This window comes from Sabethes cyaneus, chromosome 3 (assembly GCF_943734655.1).
Source record: "Sabethes cyaneus chromosome 3, idSabCyanKW18_F2, whole genome shotgun sequence".
NCBI lineage: Eukaryota > Metazoa > Arthropoda > Insecta > Diptera > Culicidae > Sabethes > Sabethes cyaneus.
In genome coordinates, this window is record NC_071355.1 from 179860227 (window position 1) to 179887028 (window position 26802).

Here is a 26802-nt window from a genome sequence, read left to right on the forward strand (position 1 = left end):
TGACAAGAATTTATTCTATGGTAAATTGAGACCCCTCCCCTCTTAATAAGGGGAATTATAACTCCTCTCCTCCTTAAAAGGGGGGGCTTCCATACAAATTTCCTCATAACTCGAGAACTAATCAAGCAAATGGAACCAAATTTGGCACATGAAGGTTTTCGAGGGCAAGAATATTTTCCATAGTAAATTAGGACCCCTCCCCACTTTAAGAGGGGGGGCTCCTGTACGAAAGAAACAATTTTCCTCATAACTCGAGAAGTAATTAAGCAAATGGAACCAAATTTGGCATGTGGGTGTTTTTGGAGACAAAAATTTTTTCTATGATGAATTGGGACCCCTCCCCGTTTTAGGAGGGGGGGCTCCTATACAAATGAAATACAAATTTCCTCATAACTCGAGAGCTAATCAAGCAAATGAAACCAAATTTGGCATGTGAAAGTTTTCGAGCGCAAGAATATTTTCTATGGTGAATTATGACCCCTCCCAACTTTAAGAGGGGGGGCTCCTATACAAACGAAATACAAATTTCCTCATAACTCGAGAACTAATCAAGCAAATGGAACCAAATTTGACATGTGGGTGTTTTTGGAGACAAAATTTTTTTCTATGATGAACTGGGACCCCTCCTCACTTTAGGAGGGGGGGCTCCTATACAAATGAAATACAAATTTCCTCATAACTCGAGAGCTAATCAAGCAAATGAAACCAAATTTGGCATGTGAAAGTTTTCGAGGGCAAGAATATTTTCTATGGTGAATTAGGACCCCTCCCAACTTTAAGAGGGGGGGCTCCTATACAAACGAAATACAAATTTCCTCATAACTCGAGAACTAATCAAGCAAATAGAACCAAATTTGGCACGTGGGTGTTTTTGGAGACAAACATTTTTTCTATGATGAATTGGGACCCCTATCCACTTTAGGAGGGGGGCTCCTATACAAATGAAATTCAAATTTCCTCATAACTCGAGAACTAATCAAGCAAATAGAACCAAATTTGGCAAGTGGAGGTTTCTGGAGGCAAAAATATTTTCTATGGTCAATTAGGACCCCTCCCCCCACTAAGAGGGGGGGCTCCCATACAAATGAAACACAAATTTCTGCATAACTCGACAACTAATCAAGCAAATAGAACAAAATTTGGCATGTGGGTGTTTTCGGTGACAAGAATTTATTCTATGGTAAATTGAGACCCCTCCCCTCTTAATAAGGGGAATTATAACTCCTCTCCTCCTTAAAAGGGGGGGCTTCCATACAAATTTCCTCATAACTCGAGAACTAATCAAGCAAATGGAACCAAATTTGGCACATGAAGGTTTTCGAGGGCAAGAATATTTTCCATAGTAAATTAGGACCCCTCCCCACTTTAAGAGGGGGGGCTCCTGTACGAAAGAAACAATTTTCCTCATAACTCGAGAAGTAATTAAGCAAATGGAACCAAATTTGGCATGTGGGTGTTTTTGGAGACAAAAATTTTTTCTATGATGAATTGGGACCCCTCCCCGTTTTAGGAGGGGGGGCTCCTATACAAATGAAATACAAATTTCCTCATAACTCGAGAGCTAATCAAGCAAATGAAACCAAATTTGGCATGTGAAAGTTTTCGAGGGCAAGAATATTTTCTATGGTGAATTAGGACCCCTCCCAACTTTAAGAGGGGGGGCTCCTATACAAACGAAATACAAATTTCCTCATAACTCGAGAACTAATCAAGCAAATGAAACCAAATTTGGCATGTGAAAGTTTTCGAAGGCAAGAATATTTTCTATGGTGAACAAGGACCCCTCCCAACTTTAAGAGGGGGGGCTCCTATACAAACGAAATGCAAATTTCCTCATAACTCGAGAACTAATCGAGCAAATGGAACCAAATTTGACATGTGGGTGTTTTTGGAGACAAAATTTTTTTCTATGATGAACTGGGACCCCTCCTCACTTTAGGAGGGGGGGCTCCTATACAAATGAAATACAAATTTCCTCATAACTCGAGAGCTAATCAAGCAAATGAAACCAAATTTGGCATGTGAAAGTTTTCGAGGGCAAGAATATTTTCTATGGTGAATTAGGACCCCTCCCAACTTTAAGAGGGGGGGCTCCTATACAAACGAAATACAAATTTCCTCATAACTCGAGAACTAATCAAGCAAATGGAACCAAATTTGGCACGTGGGTGTTTTTGGAGACAAACATTTTTTCTATGATGAATTGGGACCCCTATCCACTTTAGGAGGGGGGCTCCTATACAAATGAAATTCAAATTTCCTCATAACTCGAGAACTAATCAAGCAAATAGAACCAAATTTGGCAAGTGGAGGTTTCTGGAGGCAAAAATATTTTCTATGGTCAATTAGGACCCCTCCCAACTTTAAGAGGGGGTGCTTCTACACAAATGAAATACAAATTTCCTCATAATTCGAGAACTAATCAAGCAAATGGAACCATATTTGGCATGTGGGTGTTTCTGGAAGCAACCATTTTTTCTATGATGAATTAGGACCCCTTACCTTTTTAAGAGGGGGGGGCTCTCATACAAACGAAATACAAATTTCCTCATAACTCTAGAACTAATCAAGCAAATGGAACCAAATTTGGCATGTGGGAGATTTTGGAGTCTTGAATTTATTTTACGATAGTTAGAGACCTCTCACCCCTGTGGTAGGGGGACATGGACTATTATACAAATAAAACAGAAATTTTTGCGAAACTCAAAAACTAATCAAACTCGAGAAATTCGAGACTCTTCCATAAAACATTAGTCAATACAAGACCACAAAAACTATCTATAGTAACACTAGATCATTCAGGACGAGACGGTCGCGAGTGTTGCCGGTGACCCGCCGTCGGAAGCGCCGCCCACTGGGGGGCTTGCAAAACTCGAGATCGTGACAAAGATCATCCGAGATTCATGATTTATGTACAACACAGGTTAATTTGTGGCAATATGAAGTTTGTCGGGTCAGCTAGTAATTCATAAAAGAAGACAACTCAAGCACTAAAGGGTCCACTAATGGTTAATCTACCCTACATCAAGTCCGGCAAAAGACAAGTGGGGGAACATGAATACTATGCTACTACCTACTATGGGCCTTTATAAGATACTAAGAAGGTCATAAGCCGCGCTGCGAGGTGCTCGTACTACTTACTTCAGCAGCCGAGAGCCGAGGTGGCTCTAAAAATACTCAACCGCAAACGGAGCCTGTGGAGTATCAGGGCGCCTTCCACAGTAATCCGCCCCTACCGCATCATGAGGGGCTCTGATGAGGCGGACTTTTCTCTCCCCTCAACTCGTGGGATTCTTATGGATAACAAAATCAAAAATATAACAAGTGCAGATACGGTGGAAAACCCGTTCGCGAGAGGAGGCATCCAGCGTTCTCCACCAAGGGTGGAGAAGGATGTAACTAGGAGCGCTAGTGTGGGTGGCAAGGGCAGTGGTATGCCTACCACGCCGGACACAGCAATGAACGGCCCAGCTAATCAGGGCGATGGAAAAGAATAGAGACGCAGTACCTAAAGTGGTAGCAGCGTCACAGCAGCTCGATATAATAATCGAGTTCACGTCAGGTCGCGGCAATTTCTCCAAGGACCTAAAGCAGAGCTTGCTCATGCTTTGGAGAACCTTGAATGCTGCGACCAAAACGCACAACGACCGCATGGCGCGTACAGGAGAGGTGAAGAAGGTGACCGTGACGGTGTCGACGACAGTACAGACGGACTCCTGCCCATTAACGGAGTGTCCTAACGCGACCCTGGAGGCCACGGAAAGCGCTACCAGCAGCGGTAAGGCGTCTGCCAACCGTCTGAGAAAGTCCCCGGAGAATAGCACCCTTGGTTGGCAGAGCTAACCGATGAACCAGCGGGAAGCTCCAAGACGAGCGGCCCGTGGACCGAGGTTAAGGCTCAAGAGGAAAGGAAGAGGAGGCTCCACTAAAAAACAGCCCAAACCCAAAAAAACCCAAACCGGCAAGGAAGCGAGCGAAGAAGGGCGACGCTCTTATCCTGAAAACCGACGGGTCGAAATATTTGGTGGTTTTAAGGGCCATGAGAGGAGACGCCCTACACAGGGATCTGGGCGCGGACGTGCGGAGCATCCGCCGCTCACGTACGGGCGATATGATCCTTGAGTTAAAGAAGGACGCCACCAAGAAGAGTTCAGCATACAAGTCCATAGCGGAAAGAGTGCTCGGGGATGGAATGCAGCTACGTGCTCTCACACCAGAAGTGACTCTCCAGCTTAAAAACCTGCATGAGATCATCGAAGCTCTTAAAGAGCAAAGTGGAGTGGTGGTGGCAACCGAGGCGGTTCGCCTACGCAAGGGTCCGGCCGAGACCTAGGTAGCCACCATAAGACTACCGGTGGCGGATGGAAACGAAGCCCTGAATGGTGCTAGGATAAAACTGGGGTGGTCGGTATACCCACTGAGCGTGCTTAAGCAGTCGGAAACTTGCTTCCGAGTCCAAGGTGCCCGGCCGGTATGCCGGCGACTAGGCCACGTTCATAGTGCAAGTGACACAACTCAACCTGGACCACTGCAGCACGGCTCAGCAGCTGCTACACCAAGCAGTTGCTGAGTCAGCATGGACATTGCCACAATCTCGGACCCATATCGCGTCCCTGCGCTGCGGTGATTGCGGTATACCCGATCCAAACGCTGATCATTTGGTTGAAGTATTGGCGCATGCGTGTGACGCTACCATGTCTAGGAAAAGCCGACCTTACTGTTGGGCATCTAAAATTGCGGAACTCCGCGGAGCGTGCTTTCGTGTGAGGAGAGCTATGCAAAGAGCTCGTTTACACAAAGGCAGGGTTGTATGTCGAGTAGCACTTGTAACGAGCCTGTTTTGAAAGGTTATGTGCCAGTGCCAATGCGAACCCGTGGGGTGATGCCTACAGGGTCGTTATGGCAATGACCAGGGACGTGATGGTGCCCGCAGAGCGATCGCCAGAGATGTTGGAGCGGATCCTCGAGGGCCTCTTTCCGCGCCACGAGCCAAGACGCTGGCCTCAGGCCGCTGAGTCGTCCCACGGCCGTTGTTCCAATATCTCAGACCACAGCGTAAGGCGGTCGGCCTCTCAGCCGAACATCCAAAGTAACGTGGGCGAGGGCGGTTTAGAGGTCGGGGAGGAAGTGACGGTTACGAAAGAGGAACTCATTGAGATCGCTAAATCCCTAAAGGTGAGCAAGGCACCGGGACCAGACGGAATGCCGAATATGGCCATTAAAGCGGCTATTTCAGAGGCTCCCGAATTATTCGGAGCAGTAATGAGTAGATGCCTGGAAGATGACCACTTCCCGGATAGATGGAAGCGACAGAACCTGGTCTTATTGTTGAAGCCGAGAAAACCTCCGGGTGTCCCCTCGTCATATAGGCCGATCTGTCTACTCGATACTGCCGGCAAGGTGCTGGAGAGGGTTATCTATTTATTTATTTATTTATACTAGTCTTCGAAATTTCGTACAGACAGTTCTTAGTAATTACTTATTCTAAGTTTGAAAGTAGTCCGAGTAACATTCCCAAGTAACACACAAAACAAGTTAGAAAATAATATTCGTTGAAATTAGTCGCTTAAGAGTACTATAAACGTACTTAGAAAACATATGTCGTTATTATTAAGGTTTTGAGATGTTTTGGGATAACATGAATTTATTTGACAGCTCATATCAAATGTATAATGTTTGTTTTGTCAACATGTCAACACGAAGTTTTTATTATGTCTCCATTACTAAATTTAAACTACTGGAAGAACAAGTTGTAGCTTATACTATAATAACGTTTTAAATTGGTATGAAATAACCTGATACATACTTCTTTCAATTCTTGTTTCATTAGTCTTAAATTTTTTGCGCTTTTCAGGTAATAGAGAAGTTCTGATATATGTAATATTATACTATTCGATAACAAGCTGTGTTGCGTGGGTTAAAATCATAATCGTCAGAAACAGTATTAAATACACGACAACATACGTCAAATGGATTGTTTTGAGCGAATTGAGTACGGTGCATTGGAAGCCTAAAGAAATCAGCTCGTCGAGTATGCCTTGGTGGAACGTTAAATCGGACTCGACTTAGGAGCTCCGGGCTGTCGATATTACCTCCAAGAAGATCAAAGATGAATAGTCGTTGCAGCAAAGTTCTGCTATTCGCCAACGTTGGCAGACGTATCAAAGCGCATCGATGTTCGTAAGGAGGCAGTCGAATTGGGTCATCCCAGGGCAGCAACCGCAGAGCGTACCAAACGAAGTGACGCTGGATTCGTTCGATCCGGTTGATATGGACAGCGTGGTAGGGCGCCCATACAAGCGCCCCATACTCAAGGATACTGCGTACAATCGCACAGTAGAGAGCCTTCAAGCAATAAGGGTCGGTAAACTGCTGCGTATTCCTTTTTATGAAGCCCAGAATAGCGTACGCTTTAGCAGTAGTAGCTGTAATGTGCTGAGTGAAACATAATTTGTTATCTAGAAGAATCCCCAAATCTTTAACGGAATCGACTCGGGTGATACTAGCTGAATCCATTTTGTAGTCAAACAAGGTGAGATGCCTATTTCTGCAGAATGAGATGACATTACATTTCTGCACGTTCACGTCCATTCCGTTGAGTTTGCACCAACTTAACAGCGAATCGATGTCAGATTGTATGGCAGAGCAGTCAACACTGGAAGCGACTACCCGATAGAACTTCAGATCGTCCGCAAACATATACTTGGACGATTTTATCGTGGAGCACAAGTCGTTTACAGACTCGTACAGTACACTGAGGGTACAAACGGTCTGTCAAGGAACCAATTCGGCTTTCAAAAAGGCAAATCTACGGTGGCTGCCATCTTGTCTGTCACTAAGACAGCCGTGGTGGCAATCCAGCGCAAGAGGACAGGTATTCGCTATTGCGCAGTTGTCACGCTCGGCGTGAGAAATACGTTTAATAGCGCTAGTTGGGACTCCACAGCCAACTCGCTTCGGAACGTCCAAGTGCCGATGTCGCTGTACAGGATTCTGGAAAATTATTTCCAGAATTGTGTGCTGTGCTACAACACGGAGGAGGGTCAGAAGTGCGTTCCAATCACCGTAGGGATTCCGCAAGGTTCCATACTGGACCCGGTGTTCTGGAACGTCATGTATGACGAGGAGTTGAAGCTAAAGTTCCCGGTAGGGGTGGTGATTGTCGGCTTCTACGGTTCTAGTCTACGGTGAATCTATCAGAGAGGTTGATTCGATGGTTGCCCACTTTATAAGCATTGTCGAAGATTGGATGCGCTTCAAGAAACTGGAGCTAGCGCATCATAAAACGGAGGTTATCGTGGTGAACAACCGCAAGTCGGTGCAGTCAACGCGGTCCTTAAAGCTACTGGGAGCCATGATCGACGACATGCTCAAGTGCGGGAGCCACGTCGACTACACCTGCAAGAAGGCTTCCACATCTATTTCGGCATTGTCTTGTACGATGTCTAATAGCTCTGCAGTATATGGCAGCAAGCGAAGGCTTTTAGCCAACGTGGTCCAGTCCATACTTAGGCATGGCGGACCGGTGTGGTCATCGGCGTTAGGAACCAAAAGCTACCTAGGTAAGCTGGGAAATTACCTATCGTCTCATGTGCTTGAGTGTGACGAGTGCGTAACGCACAGTTTCATATGACGCAATCTGCGTGTTTTCGGGTATGATGCCTATTGGCATCATCATCAGTGAGGACGTAGAGTGCTTCAACCAACGTGGAACTAGAGGCATACGGAGTACCACAAGATCGGCCTCGATGACCACATGGCAGCGGGCATGGTCTGATTCCACAAAGGGCCGGTGGACCCTTCGACGTATTCCGAAAGTATCCGGGTGGGTCGACAGGCGCCAGGGCGAAGTCAACTTCCACCTGACACAGAATCTGTCAGGGCATGATTGTTTTAGACAGTATCTGCACAAGTTCGGGCATGCGGAGTCCACCGCGTGTCAGGAATGCGTGAATGTAGAAGAAACTGCAGAACATGTTTTCTTTATATGACCTCGTTTCGTGGGCGCGAGAAGCAACATGCAGGCAGTAAGCGAATAGCACACCACTCCGGATATCTTAGTCCAAAGGATGTGTTCTAGCTCGGACGTCTGGGAAGCGGTCAATGCGGCTGCTACCCAGATTGTACTTGAGCTACAAAACCGCTGGAGAGCCAATCAATGGCGAGTAAATAGCCTAATTATTAGAGTCCAGTAGTTATCTGAGAGGGTGCGTTTAGCACAATAGCCCCTCTCTGAAGTAATACCAATACCGATAAGGTGGTGCCAGGGCGGATTGACGATGGAGGGTTTTAGTGGTTCTGGATCCTCACGCCCCACTAGGGGGTCGGGATACCTAACCCTAACTCCCTGAGTTGTCTTCTCAGGTGTCTGAGAGTACCGTATCTTCTAAGGTGCTGAGCAGATTTCCCTATTCGTAAAAAAAATAATATCCTTTTTTGGCAGGGATGGCTTCTTGAAGCTCACTTCACGCCGTGCGAATCGTTACACCCGGTTATTTACAGATTTTGACACGAAAATAGCTTCTGAAAACGATGCAAAGAGTTACATCGGAAGCTGCTCAAAAACAAATATGTTTTTGTTTTGTTTTTACAGCATGGGACAACTGTCATATTTGAATAGTAGGCTGGTAACATCAAATACTGTGGTTTTTGGGTGGTTTTGTATTTTAATTCTGCTTGTTTCGGCAAAAAAGTAAGGGGGAGCACAATTCCTCTATTTCACTATAACTGTTTCGTTTTGCCTGATTTTCGTTTCATCCAAGAATTCGGTTAAACTTTTAATTGAAATACAGTGTGTTAGGTATCTTAGTGCAGATATTTTATGTCAGACTGTGTTCATCGCACGCAGTAATCTAGTGCGCTATGCGTGCTGTATACTAATCCTAATACTAATTCAACTAATTCAATTCTAATACTAATTCAACACCAAATACGATATGTTTAATATGAAATCGCAACGAAACTAAAAGAGATAGGCGTGTTACGTCAAAGAACGAATTGAAATACGGCACTAAAGCTTTAACTTGGTGAATAACAGCAATCAGTATTATCACACATTTTTAGGAGAAATTCGATAAAACGTCTTGAGAAACACTTATTTCAAAGCTTTATGCTTCTAAAAAGTAACCAAAACTCATGAAGTAGGAGGCTTAAGACCAGTTATCAATACAAAATTTAACCGTAACCGAATTGAGCTAGCTAGCTTAGTTTTTGTACTAGAGCTGAGAGCTAATTTAAGACAAACAGAACCGAAAATCAAAAATGTTCAATAACTCTGTAATAGTTGAGATTTGGCCATATACGTAGAAGGATTTTTTTCGTTAAATATGGTCCTCTTTCACCCCCTGAAATATCGGCACTAAGCTACCTAACACCCTGTATAAACCTGAACAAGTCTTAACAATAGAAACTTCTTTCAGATCCAAAGGGAGAAATGTGAAATTATTAAAAAGTAGCAAATGAATAAAGGAATTTGAAATTTGCTAATTAAGGTTAGATGCTATGAACTGCACCAAACCTTCCAGTTAGCTTCGAGGTACGATGCTGGTCAAGCAAACCAGTCATCGCATGTTTGCATCTCGGCTGAGCGGTACAGTTAGAGTCAGTAACATCGTTCCACTAGCCCCATAATTATCCTGTACTCTAATAACCGGCTACGAAGTTTGTCGATAAAGAAGTCAAGTCTTAAAGACGTCTTAAAGTCTTAAAGACTTAAAGACCTCAGGCTCTGCTTTGCTCTACATTGCTATGAACTATAATAATTCTTAATAAGGAGTCATGCCACATGATTTTTCTAGGTTTTAGCCTCCGATTTTAAATGTTTAGTAGAAGTATAGCATTATAAATTGATTGTAAAGTTAAATTTGTTATGGGGTTGGGTCGCCGAAAATCCGACGATTTGTCCAATATTCGTGGCTCCAGCTCAAAGTAACGCTATCAACCTTTTTTGCAATCATGGTTTTCGTGAGTCCGACTATTTTTATTTAGGTTGCAGGTTTGCCTGTAGATTACAAGTGTTTTAATTAATAGAAGATTGCAAATTTTAAGGTTGTTTCAAGGGTTTGGTATCGTATCGGCTAGCCTACCTACCTAGTAAAATAACATACAATTAAGTTGAAACTCATCACGGCTATGTTGAGAACCCTTGGAACAGAAACACGCGTTCTAATTGTTTCTTTCCCTAAATCAGCATATTTTATTCAACAGCCGTTTCAGCTCGATTACAAATATCGTCAATCATACCGGTAATCCTATTCCGTCCAAACACCTCTGGTAAAGAGTCTGTGATTGCCGTTTCCGGTCACGTTACTAAATCAGGGGTGTTGGAATGCAAAGCATTTACCTTTTGGGTTTGTCGTCTACTGAACGTTGCTTCTACGTTCCACAGGCTGCCAATGGCCTAGCGAGTTCGGGGAATTATGATGTTCCAGTGATTCTTGACTAGTTTACCACCAAGAAAAAAAACGAACGAAAAAAAAACTAGTCAACCAGCACACCCACTATCATTTGAATACACAAACACATACAGACACACGCGTCGCAAAGAATGTTCCGAATGCGAACAAGTGATAACATAAACCTCACACCTTGCTCATCCGCTGAAAATGGCTAGCTGGTGGCTGTTACACAATTGATTTCATATTTTTTCCTTCCAATAAATTGCACTTTTGCACTTCGCTTGCCAAAATACCAGCACATTTAACTACCAGCAAGGATTGGAACCACAACCGTAACTGCGTCACCAGGAGTATTGAATCCACTTCACCCCTGCCATTTCCTAGAAATAGCGCATGTGATGATATTTTGGTACATAGATTGCACTGGCGTGTATCATAAACGGTTTTTCTCTTCGGTAGCTGGAGCTAGCACTCGAACGCCCAGCTGTTGAATCACTGTGTTATCCGCACGGGATGGCGAACGGGCCCGAGCAGACGGTTGGACCAGTATAATATCCACTTTTCTGGGCCCTTTTGTGGCCTTCTCGAGGCTTCACACTGCCATGAGGGTGAGGGTGCGACTTTTCGCACCGCTGAGCAAATCCGGAACTATACCACTATTGCAGTGCGGAAACAGCGCGCGGACTGCAGCCACGACCAACGTTCGGGACGATCACAACTCGACTGAACTTGGTCGGTCGGTTGGGTGGTCTTTTCCTTTCAGAGTCCTGACTGGCAGGTGCGTGAGATGGAGATATCGGTATGGTTATCTCGATGGGAACTCCTTTTTCTGAGAGAGGAAAGCTTCGCTTTCCGAGTAAGAGCAAAAGTGGTTTCAAGTGAAGCTTTTCATTCAGCACAGTTTGCTGCTGCTGGAAAGGACAGGATCCGTGCGGCGTCGAATTGATTGTGTGCTACGAGCGAGCGGACTGACGTGCATCTGTGGGTTGGATAATTTATTATTTATTCAATTATGAGGGTATATTAAACGCATTTGGGCTGGTCGTAATGATTACTGTACATTTGACTCATCTCAGGCTTTTCATGGGATTTTATGGTGCGCTTAACTTTATGAAGCCTGTGGGATTTTTAGATAAAGGTGATTTCCTCTCTGTGGCTGTATGTAGGTATAGCAGGTACGTACTAGTCACGTAACTTTACGTAGGTATCAACCGTCTGTTACAAAAGCTTGAAGCTTGAAGAAAGGAATTTTTTAGATACTTTTTTTAAATTTTCTGTGTATGCGCGATATACAGTTTACATTACAGTTTACAAAAAAAAATTGATTACTTAATTGAAATGTGTGTGACTTATTATTTGAATTCGAACATTCTATCTATTTTGGTTAGTTTTGACAAATGGTTTCGAAAAATGGTTACGAAAAACTGTTAAAGTCATGGGAGTTAAGTGGTCTCTAAAAGGACGTTTACTTAGAATCGTAATCTATCTGTGGATGGATCAGACATAAAAATTTCAACTACTGTCTGCAACTCCGCTACTGGTTTCAACCTCACTACCCAACTCGGTCGCTCTTAGGATACACCTGTTGTATTCTTTCTATTTTGTACTTAATTATCGCTAGTGTTTTCTCCGGAACTGGAGGACGCCATCGCTCAGTTCATTCCTGCAACTTAGCTAGGTACTCCGACTTCTTTCCAAAATTTCTGCAGCCCTTTTTGAATCGCCTGTCAGTATCGTCAGTCATTTCATAGGGACTGCCGATGAATCGGGATATTTACGCTGATGGAAGAAAGCTAAAATTAAGAAATGACCTGGGCTCAACAGCTCGGATCTTTGAAACATTTGACATGGCAGCCAGAGGTGTCAACCACCGTTAGTTTCGAGGTACGATGCTGGTCTAACCAGTCAGTCGTGGTATGTTCGAATCTCGGGTAGGTGGTACTGCTAGATAGAGTCAGTAGGATTGTTGCACTAGCCCCGTAACTATCCTGTACTCTAATAGTCGGCTGTAAAGTCTAAGTTTAAGCCCAAGGTTTTGCTTTTTTGCCAGAGATCTCAAATTAAGGCAATCTTTCACTAGCATCAATACTGTGGCATATGCCTTCGATCGATACTGCTGCATAATTCTCGAAAACATGCAACAAATGGTTTTTAGCCGACTCAGCTACTCCTTCCCACAACCTTCCGAAATGGGGAGTGGTTGATGAATATAACTGCCAATAGATGCCTTCATTCCCAATTTTTTTCGGTGTTCTTTATTGCGCAGTAAAGTGAATAAAGATTTAACTGATATCGAGCTCCTATGAAACATTACCCGAAAATATAAACGAATATCACAGAACAGAAGTGGAAGTCCGAACGATTCGGCGATCACAACTGGTAACAGAGTCTTTTTTTTATTTTTCTTTGAGAAGGTTTTCGCATAGAAGCAAATAACAGCAATATAAGCAGAACGTTCGCTGCCAATGGCATAGCAGCTTTCACATGCTTTCCTGTGTACTCGTATGCGTTCGTGTGTTTTCGTGGAAAAAAGTGACTCGCTAACGCCAGGTTCGCTAGTATCTGTAGAAAGTAGCATGTACGTGTTTGGATTTCTACTTCCACTTCTGTTCTATGCGAATATCCTCTTTTCTAAATTAATCTGCGCAAAGACTTAAGAAAACATTTCGTATTTGTCTGTCACTAACTCCAGTAGACAGCATTGCAGTTAGGGCCCGGTTGTACATAAAATGGCCCATAACAATCAATTACAGTTCCGAAAAAAATCCCTCAACACTGAATTATACAAAAGGGTGTGATACAGAATCAGAATTCTGCGCAACTATCAGTCGGTAATGCAGCACTGATCGACGGTGTGGACTATTTGAACCTATATCAGGTCAATATACAGCGCAACCATCTTAGTCGTTTGCTTGATTTGGTGTTTGCTAGTGATATCAATCTGGTAGATGATAATATTCATACAACAAAAAAGGGTTGTTTATATAAACGATCTTGGCATCACTCTTGACCTGTGAACTGTCATTTGATAGTCATCGTTCAAGGATGATTTCCAAAGCAACCCGGCAGCGAGTTTTTAAGGCCAAACTAGGACGTGATTTTGATAACCCGTATTGTCTCAAAGCACTCTACTATACAGTAGTTCGTCCGCTTCTCGACAATGTGTGTCTAATCTGGACTCAACACCAGTTATACTGGAGTCTTGGGATGGAATGAGTACAGAAAAGGTTTATACGACTGGCTCTGCCTTATCTGCCCGAAAGTGACCTAAAAAAAATTACCACCGTATCCCGATCGCTGTTATTTGCTTGACAATATAACAGACTATATTTGTGGCAAAATTGCTAAACAGTGAGGTTGATTCGCCGGAATTACTGTCATTATCCGTGCGTCAAGAAGATCTTCGATCGATCTGAATGATCTTCAGCAAGAATAGCCAACTCCTAGCCTTCGCAGACGACCTCGACATCCTTACTCGAAACCCTGAGACGGCAGAGGCAATCTACGCCAGACTAAAAACGGAGGATTAGATTATGGATCAATGCGTCGAAAATCAAATTTATACTAGGAAAAGACTCAAGAGATATCAACATTCGCTTCCCACGGGTAGTGACTATTGACGAAAATGAACTAGAGATTTCCCCTTCACAAGACGCTTCTATCAAGGAGCATACGCCGCCGCACAAAGCTGACGATATACAAAACACTAATCAGACCGGTAGTCCTCTATGGACTTGAGACAGTAACTTTGCTTACGGAAAACATACGTGCACTGCCGTATTTAAACGAAGGGTGTTGCGGACTATTTTTGGCGGAGTACAAACGGATAGCAGAGAGTGGCGTAGGCGTATGAGCCACGAGTTGCAGGCACTACTTGGAGAGATTTCCATCGTACATCTGACGAAAATTTGGAGATTATGGTGGGCAGGCCTCGTCGTAAGGATGCCGGATGACTGTGTAGTGAAATCTGTTCTTTTGAAGAACCCCACCGGCATCAGGAATAGAGGGGACGGGCTCGACCAGTTTGAAGACGACTTGCATATGTCGAGACATTCAACGCATTGGCGACGAGTGACCCTGGATCGAGTACAGTGGCAAGGAATTCTTGATACAGCAAAAGCTAATCCGGCTCTCGAATGGTAGAAAGAGAAGAAGAAGTTCTGTTGCAATTGTAGCATGGCTTGAATCCTACTTATATAATCGGAAAATTGCTGTAAAGCTGGGTGCAGCCAATCAGATTGAGGTTCAGTAACGGTCTTGGTGTCCCACAAGGCAGTGTATTGGGATTCTTACTATTTATGTCACCAAACAACTACCTTCTGTCATACGATAATTACACGCAGATGATGCTAAGATCTGTCAGCTTATTGAAACTTACAACTCTGCAATAGATTTCATTGTTTTATTCGCAGATTTGCTTCTACTCCCAAAACTACATGACGCTAAGCATCTCTAAATGCTCGGCAATCAGGTTTCATCGCAAAAGCAGTCTTTGCACAGCTATCACATTGATGGAATACTTCTGCCACGCTGCGCAGTGGTCAGTGATCTCGGGGTAGTTTTGGATGCTCGACTGTTCACCAACTTCTTTTTCGTCGTGAGTTTGCTTCTCGCTTTCATCAATTTTTCAGATCTTCTTTAGCTTTCACTTGAGGATGGTCCAATTGGTACTCTGGCGTGTTGGGAATGTTCTTGTCCATGGGCATCACCTGCATGCTGTTGGCGACATACCACTCCGTGGCCTTTGTTCTGGCTGGCATAAAGTCAAACCCGGCCAAAACAGATCGGAATCTTGTTACTTTAGGAAAAGCAGCAAACGTGTTTACGAACACCTATTTACGTAAATTTTCTGGTTAACGCGGTTCTGGTTGCACTGGAAATATCACTTTCCGATTCACAGCACATACATAGCCTATCAAATCCGGTATTTCTCAGCAAACTTTGATAGGTTCATATTCTTGAAAATGTCTGCCACCTTGACCCTTTCAATAGTCGTACAAAATTCCTACTCAGGTAGCTGTTTTAAGTTTGTCTCGACGAAGATTTCGTCGTTCGTCATCACGCGATTGAACTCCGTCAGTATCTTAAAACTTGCTTCAGATAGTATTAGAATTTAGAACACAAACAATTGCGTGTATTTCAGTTATTTATTATCGAATTCCAAATCTTTTCTTACACAAATGTAGAATTTTCTTCATACTTTTAGGAAAAAATACGGATATAATTATTCGTCACGGTTTCGGAGGAATTCTCGAACTTTTCCTGTAGTATGGCTCATTAGGCGGCGCACACTTTCTTCGTCCATCGTTTTGGCTATCTTATTCCATCAGGTCTTCATCTGATTGATGTCTTTGACAACTTTTCCCTTTGCCTTGAGTCTCCTCTTCATGATTGCCCAGTATTTCTCAATAGGGCGGAACTGGAAGTAATTGAGTGGGTTAAGGTCTTTCGGAACAAACTGGACCCCTTTCTCTGCATACCATTCTTGAACGACTTTGCTGTAATGACTTGCTTGCCAAATCTGGCCAACACATCACGGGATGGTGGTGAGAACGAATGAAATTAAGTCGATTCTAGAGACACTCGTTTTGGTACAGTTCCGACGTCATTGTCTTATTTATAACGAAAAATTTCGTTTTTCTGGCACAGCTGCAAATGTCCTGCCAAATCATAAGTTTTCGTGCAAATTTGTCGATAAAACAAGATTGAATTTGCTTGGAACATCCCCCCGAGCCGTTGCCAAGTAAAATTTTTGACCTGGCATTTGTCCGAAGTCAGCCTTGACGCAGGTTTCATCGTCCATCAGAAGACATCCGTCGAACTTGGTTAGCACCCGGTCGTATAGCTTTCGAGCACGGATTTTGGCCACACTATTCTGTTTCTTGGTTTGGTTTGGCTGTTTGCTAGCTCGATACGACTTGATTCCTTCCCGGAGTCGAATTCTTCTCAAGATACTATGGGCAGCACCGAATTTTCCAGCCAAATCACGGTCCGACAGATTGGGATTCCTCTTGGTGGTCTTCAAAATATTATCACGCAATTTCCGGTCGACAGTTCCACTTTGATGATTAGCTTGAGGTTTCCGAATCGTCGTCGATGTTTCCTTATACCGTTTGATAACGCGCCATACGGTATTTCTGGGTAATTTCAGCTGTTTAGCTGCAGACCTAGAATGGATTTTCCAAAAAACTGTGCACAATTTTTTCCCTTACAGTCATTACAGTCGTTTTGCGGAATGTCAAAAATACGTAAGTGAAGCTAACAAAATTTCCAACACGTGGGCGTCAAGAACTTCCAAATCCGTCCACCAAGAGCACCACAATATGTGCAAAAGTTTGTTCCAATTCTAAATAAAGCAAGCTTTAGTGTACAGCTTCAACGATCGTGTTTTTAACGTATTGTTTTGCTTATCATCGCGATTCGGAGTAACTGCCATCTTATAAGACGACAGACCACCTATTTTTTTTAGTTCGATACAAGGTTGTAGACACCACTCCCAATTTGTTTGCGAACTTTCGGGCGAAGAGGTAAGGGCTCGGCTTGAAAGCGCCTACCACTGATTTTGTCATCGCTGTGGTTTCCGGTTTTGGATTTTCTCCACGTTCAGGCTTCCTAGCTGCTAACAAACAATGCTCGAACACATTTATTATATTGTTAGTGACAATAAATTTGGTCATTTATAAGGATTTCATTAACTCGACCAGTAGTTTGGATTTTCATGATGCATGAACAACATTTTGGTGCACTGTTTTTCTTGCTTGGAAGCCATTTTGATGACTGAAGAGCACTGCCCATAAATGGAAGTCCATCACATCTGAAAAACCCGATTTAATCCACCTAGTGATGAAAGGAACCTTTGTTATACGGTCTTACTTGCTATTTGAGATAGAAATCGACACGTCTTTGGAAAATAATTCATTTATTGGTTGTAGTTGCGTAGTGCGTTGGTTTACATAATATTTTTGAAAATTGAATAAGTTTACAAAATTTGAACAAAATAGGAACACTTTTAAATTTTGATGAAAAAAGGATCATGAAATTGCTGAGTAAGGATAAGTAAGTTGTTATTAATCTGAGTAAGTGCAAATAAAAGTAAGTTGTAAGAGGAAATCTTATCCTTTAGCATATACATTGTCTAGTAAAGGTCTAGTTTATAGGTTTTTAAACTATGCATAGTTTCCTGTAATGCCATTCTATTTGAATCACATCAATAGAGTTTTCTTGAATAATTTTCATCAATTTCTATTAACTCACGCTGTTGTATTTTATACAGCACGTGTAGGTTTTTCAACGCCATATTGTTATAAAGTTACAAATCGTTGTTTAACTAACGTATATTCTTCAACAAACTTATTGTGAGCAAAATATCATAATTATTCAATGCATTAATAATTTAAATTGTTGGGAAAATTTATGCAGCAAAACTATCAGCAAATGTAAAATGTTTAAAATGTATCCGTCTGCTGATAGTCGAGTAATTCGGAGTCAAAATTAGGGTATTCTTTATAATCAAAGCTCTACAGTTCCTAAACAAGCAAACATACAGGTATACTATTTTCAGAAAAGTTGTGTATTTTTACTTTTTGTACAATTTTGTAGTACATGAAAAAGTCATGCAACAATTACAAAAAGAGCAGTGATAGAAAAACTGATTTTACAAATTCATATACAATAAATGAGATTTTTCTATCTTCGCTGCAGAGATAGAAGGTTACTGTCTTTAGCAAAATTTCCTGTAATAATATGCTCTATAACTTTGCAGGACACATCAATGTGTTATATTGACACTGAAGAAAAATATTTTTTTTATTTCACTTTTAGGGGGTTTAATAAAAATTTAAATTCCACCAGACGATAGAGCTTCCAATTTCAAGAAACTCTTCCAAAGGTTCGATCAACCTAAACCAAGTTTTTCCAGTCAAAACTCTAGTGCACACGTTTTCTTTGGTTTGGGGCTATTGTGCGCGCGAGTAACTGTGTTACAAAAGTTGGCGCGAGTGTTCGACGGTTAATATATTTTAATCGGTAAAACCAATTCTTATGAAATTTTGCATATATATTCGTAGTCTCAAAACCTCTCGTTTGATATTAAAATAATTGAAATTAGGTAAATTATCTTGGTTAAAATCATTATAAATTATTGTAAATTTTGGTGTGGTGTATACGGTTGCTCATAACTTTCAAATTAAAAGGCCAATCAAAAAACCATTCAATAGTGATCTATTAGGATATATTATCTTTCAAATGAGACTAATAGCGCATAAATTGGTTTGGCCATCTCTAAGAAACGGGCGATAATTATTACCTTGTCAAAACAGGTTTTTTAAGCATAACTTTTAAACTACTTGTTTGTTTTCAATTAAAAAATCCTGAACAATGTAGCTTTAATAAGGGCTTTCATTTGATACTAAGATCATTGAAATCGGTCATGTAGTTTTGAAGAAACCCGTGTCACGTATTTTTCACATTTTTGCTTATAACTCTTAAACGAAACGTCGTGTCACGAAACAACTCAATAGTGATCTACTAGACAATAACACCTTTCAAACAAAAGTAATAGCGAACCATTCGGTTCAGCCATCTCTGAGAAACAGGCGATAGAAAAAATCATTACATACATACACACACACACAGACATTGCTCAAATCGTCGAACCCTATCGATTGGTATATGTGACTTGGCCCTCCGGGCCTCGGATCAATTTCGTGTTTTTCGACCAATTTTTAAACCTTTGTTATAGTATAACAAAGGTAAAAACGTGCAACTACGAAAAACGCTGTTGAAGTCACCACAAATTTTTGTTTAATATTGAATCGCTTTTGGAAACAAATCGTCCAAATCGTCATAAAATCACCTGAATGTACATAACAGAATACTTTTACAAGCAATTTGTTCAGAAGTGACCTAAAATTTGTTCCAAAACTTAGAAAAACTGCCGAAGTTACTGATATGCGTTTATTTGTGCTTGAATAAGCAAGAATAAATGCATAACAGTCACAGCATGCCTTGATCCTTGCGTTGTCGGTGACTCGGCAGTATTTTCAAGACCACGTTGTTGTTTTCAAAATTCAAAATGTTTTTTTTTTGACTCAAATCTCTTCCTGGCGTTTTTCCTTTTTATTACAATTTGTTATATTGAGTTTATAGTGAGATCGCATGATGGGGTTTGTTTCACTCAGAAGCTAGTCGCTTTCCTGTGTGTCCAGAACACTCCCAGAATGTGTATGACCAATGTTATCCTGGATACTATATGTGACAACAAATGAACTATTTCAAACTAGTTTTGCAATTTCGAGTACCGACTTAGATATGTCACATGTTGTATTTTAGTTAAATTCAGAAACTGATCCCAGTAGAGGTATCTGCAACATTCACGGACATGTTTAGATGTGGCCAATAACGTCTTGAACACTTTATACGACTACCAATAGTCTAGATTTACAAATTCGTGGTTTGTTGTGATTGAAGGTGCTTCTATGTGCAAGTCCCATTGTAACTTCGGAATCGTACATCCGATCCAAATTCTCCTCAAAAGTGTTTTTCTAGGCCATAAAATATTCCGTTTGGTATTTGCTGCAATCGAATCGGTCCAGGCATTTCCAAAAAACAGATGCTTATTGATATATTTTTACTACTGTGACTGTTATGCGTTTATTTGTAATATGGGACTGACATAGTTTGATATTTTTTTCCAATATCTTGGGAACAAACATAACTTTTTTGTTTGAAATATTGAAAGAACAGTTAATTTAAAGATGATTCCCAGGTTTATCTCAAAAGTGGTAAAAAGTCAGATGGTACTGTTATGCATTTATGGGCAGAGCAAATGTCAAAATTAAAATAGAGACAGCATTCTTCACGTACAAACCTACGAAATGAGAGATGTTGAGGTTTTGTAAATGTCCGATTAAAGGAAATGTGTCCAGTTAGTTGATCAATTTATATCGTGACACCGTTTATGGATGGTTTTATGTAGTTTTTTTTTCAAAAAAGACTCCGGAAAAAACAATTTAGACCCATTACTTTGCGTGTACCGTTAAAAAACCGGCTAATTGTGCATCCCACTCTATACAGCACAGCCAACAAATGCAGATATTCGACAAGCTCTTTTTAGTTCTCTTCTGTAAACAATTTTGGTGGTTCCTTCTTCAAGTATACTGGCAACATGAGCTGCTTTTATTATTACATTATAATACTTACTTACTTTACTTTTTCGACGATGATCCAATTACCGAATCCGTACCGAATTTAGGAGACGCCTCCAAGTTTCACGGTCTTGGGCTGCCGCTCTCCAATCGCCTCTAACACCCGCTGCTCTCGCATCTTCGTCAACATCGCCAGAACTCGTCCAACGGCTACGGGGTCTGCCTCGAAGTCGTCGACCTATGTCGGGTTCTCTGCTGAATATTGGTTTAGCTGGTATCTCATCCGACATCCTTGCTACGTTGCCAGTCCAGTGTACCGTGTTCTATTCGCCTCACAAAATCCGCATTTTTGTATACCTGGTATATGTCATGGTTCATGCACCTGCGGCACACTCCTTCTAATATATCACCAAGAATCGAACGCTAGATCTAACGCTCTAAAACACCAAGAGCTCGTTCGTCACTGTCTGTCAACGTCTACGTTGCGTGTCCGTGGAGTATCACCAGGAGAATTAGCGTATTATAGAGCACGTGTTTTGCACGAAATTTCAGGCTACGGGACCTCAGTTGGTTAAGTAATCCGTAGAAGGCCCTGTTGGCAGCAGCTATCCGCCTTTTTATTTCACGACTCACATCGTTGTCGCATGTCACTAACATACCAAGGTAAAAAAATTCGTCGACCACTTCAAAAGTATCACCATCTATCACCACCGCAGTTTCAACATCCGAAGGGCTACCACACTCTCTACCAGCCACCATATACGTTGTTTTGAAAGAATTTATGATAAGCCCTAACCTCGCAGCACGTCTCAATCTAATCAGTTTTGTAGGAAAACCATGTGCAAGCATAATCTGCCACAGCTCATTTCGTTTAACTGAATCGCATGCCACATTATATTACCCATTAGGCGATGGCATCTATTTTTTCGGCCTATGGCCTAGTTCTAGTGAAAGAACAGGTGGTTTTGACGTTCTTTGAATAAAAATAGTAGATTACTTCCAGTCTTGAGAAAATAGTTATAACACATTAAAATTGTTTGTCGGCAAAGTATATTTATTGGGGAAGGAAAATGCAAATAGGCTGAATTTAGAAATCTGCTGAAAATACCCTCCCGTACCCTACTTGCCGGTAAAGAATTCCACTAACGGCACTTTGTATTTGAAATTGGTCAAAGCACTGTCCCGATGGTTACTAAGTGCAGTCAAATTAATGGCCATTTTCAGGGAAAATAGGGATTTCAGGCTGGTTCTTTAGTATTTGTTCATCCACCCAGATTGTTGAGAACGGTGGATCGGTTTGTCTATCCACTTGCTTTCCACTTTTAGAAATTCGGCCAAAATAGCGTCTGCACTGTACGTTGCTTTTGTAAAATCCCCCAATGCTAGACGAACTGGAGACATTGATTAAAAGTTGCTTTTTTATACACTCCTCTGATGACATAATATTTACCCTCAAAAAGTTGATGAAACGTATAAACCTATAAAATTTATATTTTTGGTTGGAAGTTCCCATTGAGTTCCCATTTATGTCAGAATATTCCGATTGAAGGAACTCACAGTAAAAATAATCAAAACAACATTTTGCGTTTTCCCTGTTTCAATTCACCAGCACATAAGTCAGCGATATTTTACTTCTTGATGAAGTTGCGATTAATTTGTCAGATAACTTATGCCTACAAATTGATAGCAAAGCTCTCAGTGGGAAACTAATTTCTCCATAAAGCCTGTCCTTGTCTGAATCACGAGAGAAACACTCTTCAGGGGAAAAACTGCATTAGGTACTCGCTTCTCTAGTTGCTGGTTGCGAGCAAACCGAAAAGCTCCTCTGTCCACCACGGCTCGAGATGCATCATCCGCGTTGTTTTGTGACGAATGTGTGGGAGTTCGCAGTGAGAGACCAGTCAGCCAGCCAGCCAGCCAGCGGCTTCCATGACGCCACAATCAACAAGTTATTATAACCTGCTGCTGGGAGCATGCGCTCTGATAGGGCCAATAGTTTTGCTTTAGCGGGCACATGGGCTGCAATGGTGTACGGGCGACATGCTTGGCGGTATCCTCAATGACACAAATCTACTGGAAAGTATTCGCACAATTCGAGTAAAAGCACAACAGAAATAATTGTCAAGCCAGAGCTTTAATCGCGGTACTTATTTCGGTGGGGCGCACTGTGTCAAGCTGGAATATTTTATGAAAATATAATTTACATCATTAAGGCCGTCTTTTCACATTATCTATGATTTTTTGCCAGACGGAAAATTGAAATAATGAATTTCGCAGCAGTTATAGCTTCGGTTTGTGCTCAGTTCTGGTTGATAACCATGCGACTCCATTGGTTCCATTTCATGCACTCGCTGTATACTTTGAATTTGAATAGTATTAAGTTAATACTATTAACAGTTTTTACGGATTCTCGTTAAAGCGCTTAATTTCCTTATGAATAGCCTATTGCACATGAAGTTAAATGATACATATGGTAAAAAATAAATCATAAATGAAAATTGCCTGCTTTACAGTGCATAATTCTTTCCAAGACCAAACACGTACTTCTATCGAATATAGGAGATGTTTTATTCAGAATTCTCTCGAAATTTTACTTCCGGTAATACACTTACCATTCTATAGGAGAAAAAGTTTACGGAACTTCCGACTAACTGAAGTAACGTTCAGCAACATCATCTCGAACCGGTTAAGGTTCGAATAATTTGCCTTCTCTTGCCTCGATATCGTCTATACATACATTTCATACTCTACCTTCGGTCGTACTGAAGCGTACGACAACAAAACTCGTTCCCCGTTCACGCGTTCGTTCACATTCGCTAGCTAGCTAATCTGGTATACTGTTCTTACAATCTACTAAAACTTACCGACTACTAGAATTAATCTGCTGACTAGTGCTCCGTTTTTGATATTGATTATATGATGCCACTACAACACACCCCACTGAAGGAAGGGATATGTTCTACGCGAAAATTGTGTAAGAATTGTGGAGACTATTACACACTTATATACTCATTTTGGTGCGCCACATTATTACAGAAAATTACCAATTTTGGATGGATGTTCAACAATTTACATGCCTAGATGTACCTTTCTTGTTTTCATAAATCGTAACGTTTTTTTTGTTGTTTCTCTTCTAAAAGATGACTGGTTTGTGTGTGGAAAATACGAAAAGAGCTAGCAGAGAGAGCATAATCGCCAAAAATCGAACAAAAAACTATCAAAACTTTCACTGAAGCTGACTCTAAGCTGGCAAAGGCAAAGTGTACATACACATTACTAATCAGTACTGCTGCTCGAAGAAAAAAGAATACAAGAATAAATTCGTTTGTTGGATTACCCTATACAGAATGTTGTCCTGCATGTCTGGGATGCATGTGTTTCGGTGTGGTCTAGATGAGAAGTTAGTTTAATTTGTAACTATAATTTCGTTCTAGGATTCATTGATCCATTACTGGCTGTTCGCTGGCGTTCGTCTTGCCCTCCAGGGATGACAACCGGAGAAGCCGTATCTTTGATTCGTTTCCATGCTGTACCCAGCCGTTCTCCTTCTTGGTCACCAGGTAGGACGGAACCTCCGAGTAGGGTGACGTCGTGGTCAAATCCAGCCCCAGCCGGCCGACTATCTTCTCCGCAATGCTGCTGGTGCAGTTAATCTCGTGACTACCTATACTATGGTTATCGTTATCAGTGCCTGGTGCATTACTAACAACGGTGCATTGGGTATTACTTGTGGGTGATCCTAATGTAGGTCGTTTGCTTTCACTGGACTGCTCGTGGAGGCTGGCCTTTCTAGCCATCACACTCGGTAAACCGTCACTCTTGATACTGTTGCTGCGGCTTTTGCTGCTGCTGTTATTATTATTGTTATTGTTGTTGTTGTTGTTGTTGTTGTTGTTGTTCCGGCTGACCGTGTCGTCGTTATTGTTATTGGCAAATTTCGCCTTTGAGCTTTGCGCGAGCTCGATCCAATGATTTTTGTTCTCCCTCACGCCTTCCACTAGGGGTTCCAGTTTGTCCGAAAGACAAGCAAATGCCTGTAATTGCAAAAAGCAAAAGTGAATTATCATAAATTTAAAAACGAACGTATAAAACATTGCGTATCTGGATATAATTCCGTAAAAAGGGCAATTAAAGACATTTTTCCATTTCGATAGTACAGTGTCATTCTTACTTTTCTAATAAGGTAATAGAAAATTCGCATGGAAGGTTTTTTCGGTTATTTTGTTCCATCGTCAGGTAGTTCTCAAGAAAAAAGCGGAACACGTGGTATTACTTCAGTAAGGACAGTTAAGAGCACATTATTTTACGAACGTATGAATCATTAATTTGTTTTAGAATCAGAGATACGGTTACTCTGCACAAGACTAACGGGAACTTCAGCGCTAAAGGATAGCAAAAATCGTCGAAATGTTTGCTGGAACTAAACTAACTGTTGCATGTACTTTGGCGATAAAAGAGAATGTTCGGCACAATGATCACAGTGGGATTCAACATCAGCCACTTCCATTTGCAATTTTCAGAGTTCATCGAAAAGTGCGATTCAAGTTGCTGTCTCTCAACAGGTTGCCATCTGTCACTGTCTGAAAGGGCAGTAATAATGCTAAAAAACAACAGAGCAGTAAGGGGTGAAATGATTAAAATTTGGTCAAATAACAATGCAGATAAATTGTTTAAATTATTTTTAGTTTTTAATTGAATGAGTTGAATTACTGTTAAAGTCAGAATACAATACATTTAGCGAATCCGAATTGCTGAGCCGAGCCTTTCGTAAAACTCCTAATGTAGTTTGACTATTTTTCGCTTCCAACAGTTCCGAATCTTCTTTCCGCTTCACGCTGGCCCAATATCGCTCGATTGAGCGGAGCTCTGGCCTGTTCGGTGGGCTTTGTATAACTGAAAACCATCAGCTTACTGCTGGCGGCAAACCACTCCACAGCTTTGTTTCGTATTGGCAGAATCACAAATACGGCCAAAACAGCACGGATTGTTTTATTGCAGGACAGCAGCCATTTTTCCAGACACGCGGTCACGTCAGTTTCCTGGTTGATGGTCTCGATTGCAACGAAAATTACGCTTTTCAAGCCACAGGTAAAGGCAGTTTGCCCAACTCTCAAATTTCAACTTCAATGTTTGCCACCTTTTTCGTTCTAGTTGCCACATAAAATTCCTGCCTGAAAAGCTGTTTGATGTTTGCCTCGGCGTTGGTTTCGCTGTCCTCTACAATGCAATAGAACTTCGTCACTATCGTAGTGTATAATTTCCGAAATCGTGGTTTGGCTGGCGTTTTGTCAATCGTAGCGATCAGGATTCACTACTCTCGTACTAGACGACAGTCTGATTCATTTTAGCTCGATACACGATTGTAGACGACAAACTCAACTTATTTACGACATCCCTCAGGAACAGATTGGGTTTCTCCTTGAAACCACTGGCTACTTTTTTGTCGAGCTGCGGGTGCTGTCTTTCGTCTTTTCTCTGATTCGGACTTCCTGGCTGTCGCAAAACATTCTCCGACGGCCATAACTTCTACAAAATGAGGCATTTTTATACAAAACCAATTGCAGTCGACGGCGGAATCTAGTCTAGAATATTCCGGAGATTATCCGGAGGTTTATGAAAAACTGATATTTTCATCGCTTGTATCTTTTTCTATCATGGAAAGCTAATATTATCCATATTTTGTCTCAAAACTAGTCGTCATTCCCAGACGATGAAAAGAGATCGGAAATTCGTCTGTCAATTGCCAACTAAATCAAACCACTGAAACGATCACAAAGAGCATAGTTCATACAAATTTCAGCATATTTAGGGTTGCCTGTTGTTCAAATTAAAAAGTGACCCCGCTAGTTTGCATGAGGAATCGTTCAAATTAGTGGGGGTCCACGGTAGTCTACGTTTTGATAACGTTTTCCCTGCTGTTCCTTCTTTTGCATTTAATTTCGATCTGAGTTTTTGCTTTCTCAGCATGTTATTAACAATCAACCTATAGTTGCAACTATCTGGTACAAGAGTTTAATTTAATCCCAGCTTTAATGCAACTTTGTATGAAACTGTAGAAATCCGACAATAAACCGAAAAAATGGAAAATAAGCATAAGCATCGTGTGTGAACGAACCCTTGGACAACCAACGAATTCATAATCTCAGTAAAGTTAAGGAAAAATTAATTTTTTAGAGCATTGCTTGGGAGTAGTTATTCGCTTAACTTTTCCGTACAAATAGCTTTCCTGAGAGTTAACTTTTCACTGTATATAGTTCCGT

The 26802-nt window shown here is 41.5% G+C and overlaps 1 protein-coding gene across 7 annotated transcripts in view; it reads right to left on the minus strand.

Moving 5' to 3' along the window:
* Positions 1 to 23096: 23096 nt before the first annotated feature.
* Positions 23097 to 26802, minus strand: part of LOC128743995 (dual 3',5'-cyclic-AMP and -GMP phosphodiesterase 11) — a 221272-nt gene continuing 217566 nt past the window's right edge. For 5 of the 7 annotated variants that reach the window (XM_053840725.1, XM_053840724.1, XM_053840721.1 and 2 more), the window contains one exon: positions 23097 to 24576. In XM_053840725.1, coding sequence (XP_053696700.1) covers positions 23980 to 24576 — 597 coding nt within the window. In that variant the 3' untranslated portion in view covers positions 23097 to 23979. The remainder of the gene's footprint in view (positions 24577 to 26802) is intronic. The other 2 variants (XM_053840720.1, XM_053840726.1) reach the window with 2 other exon arrangements.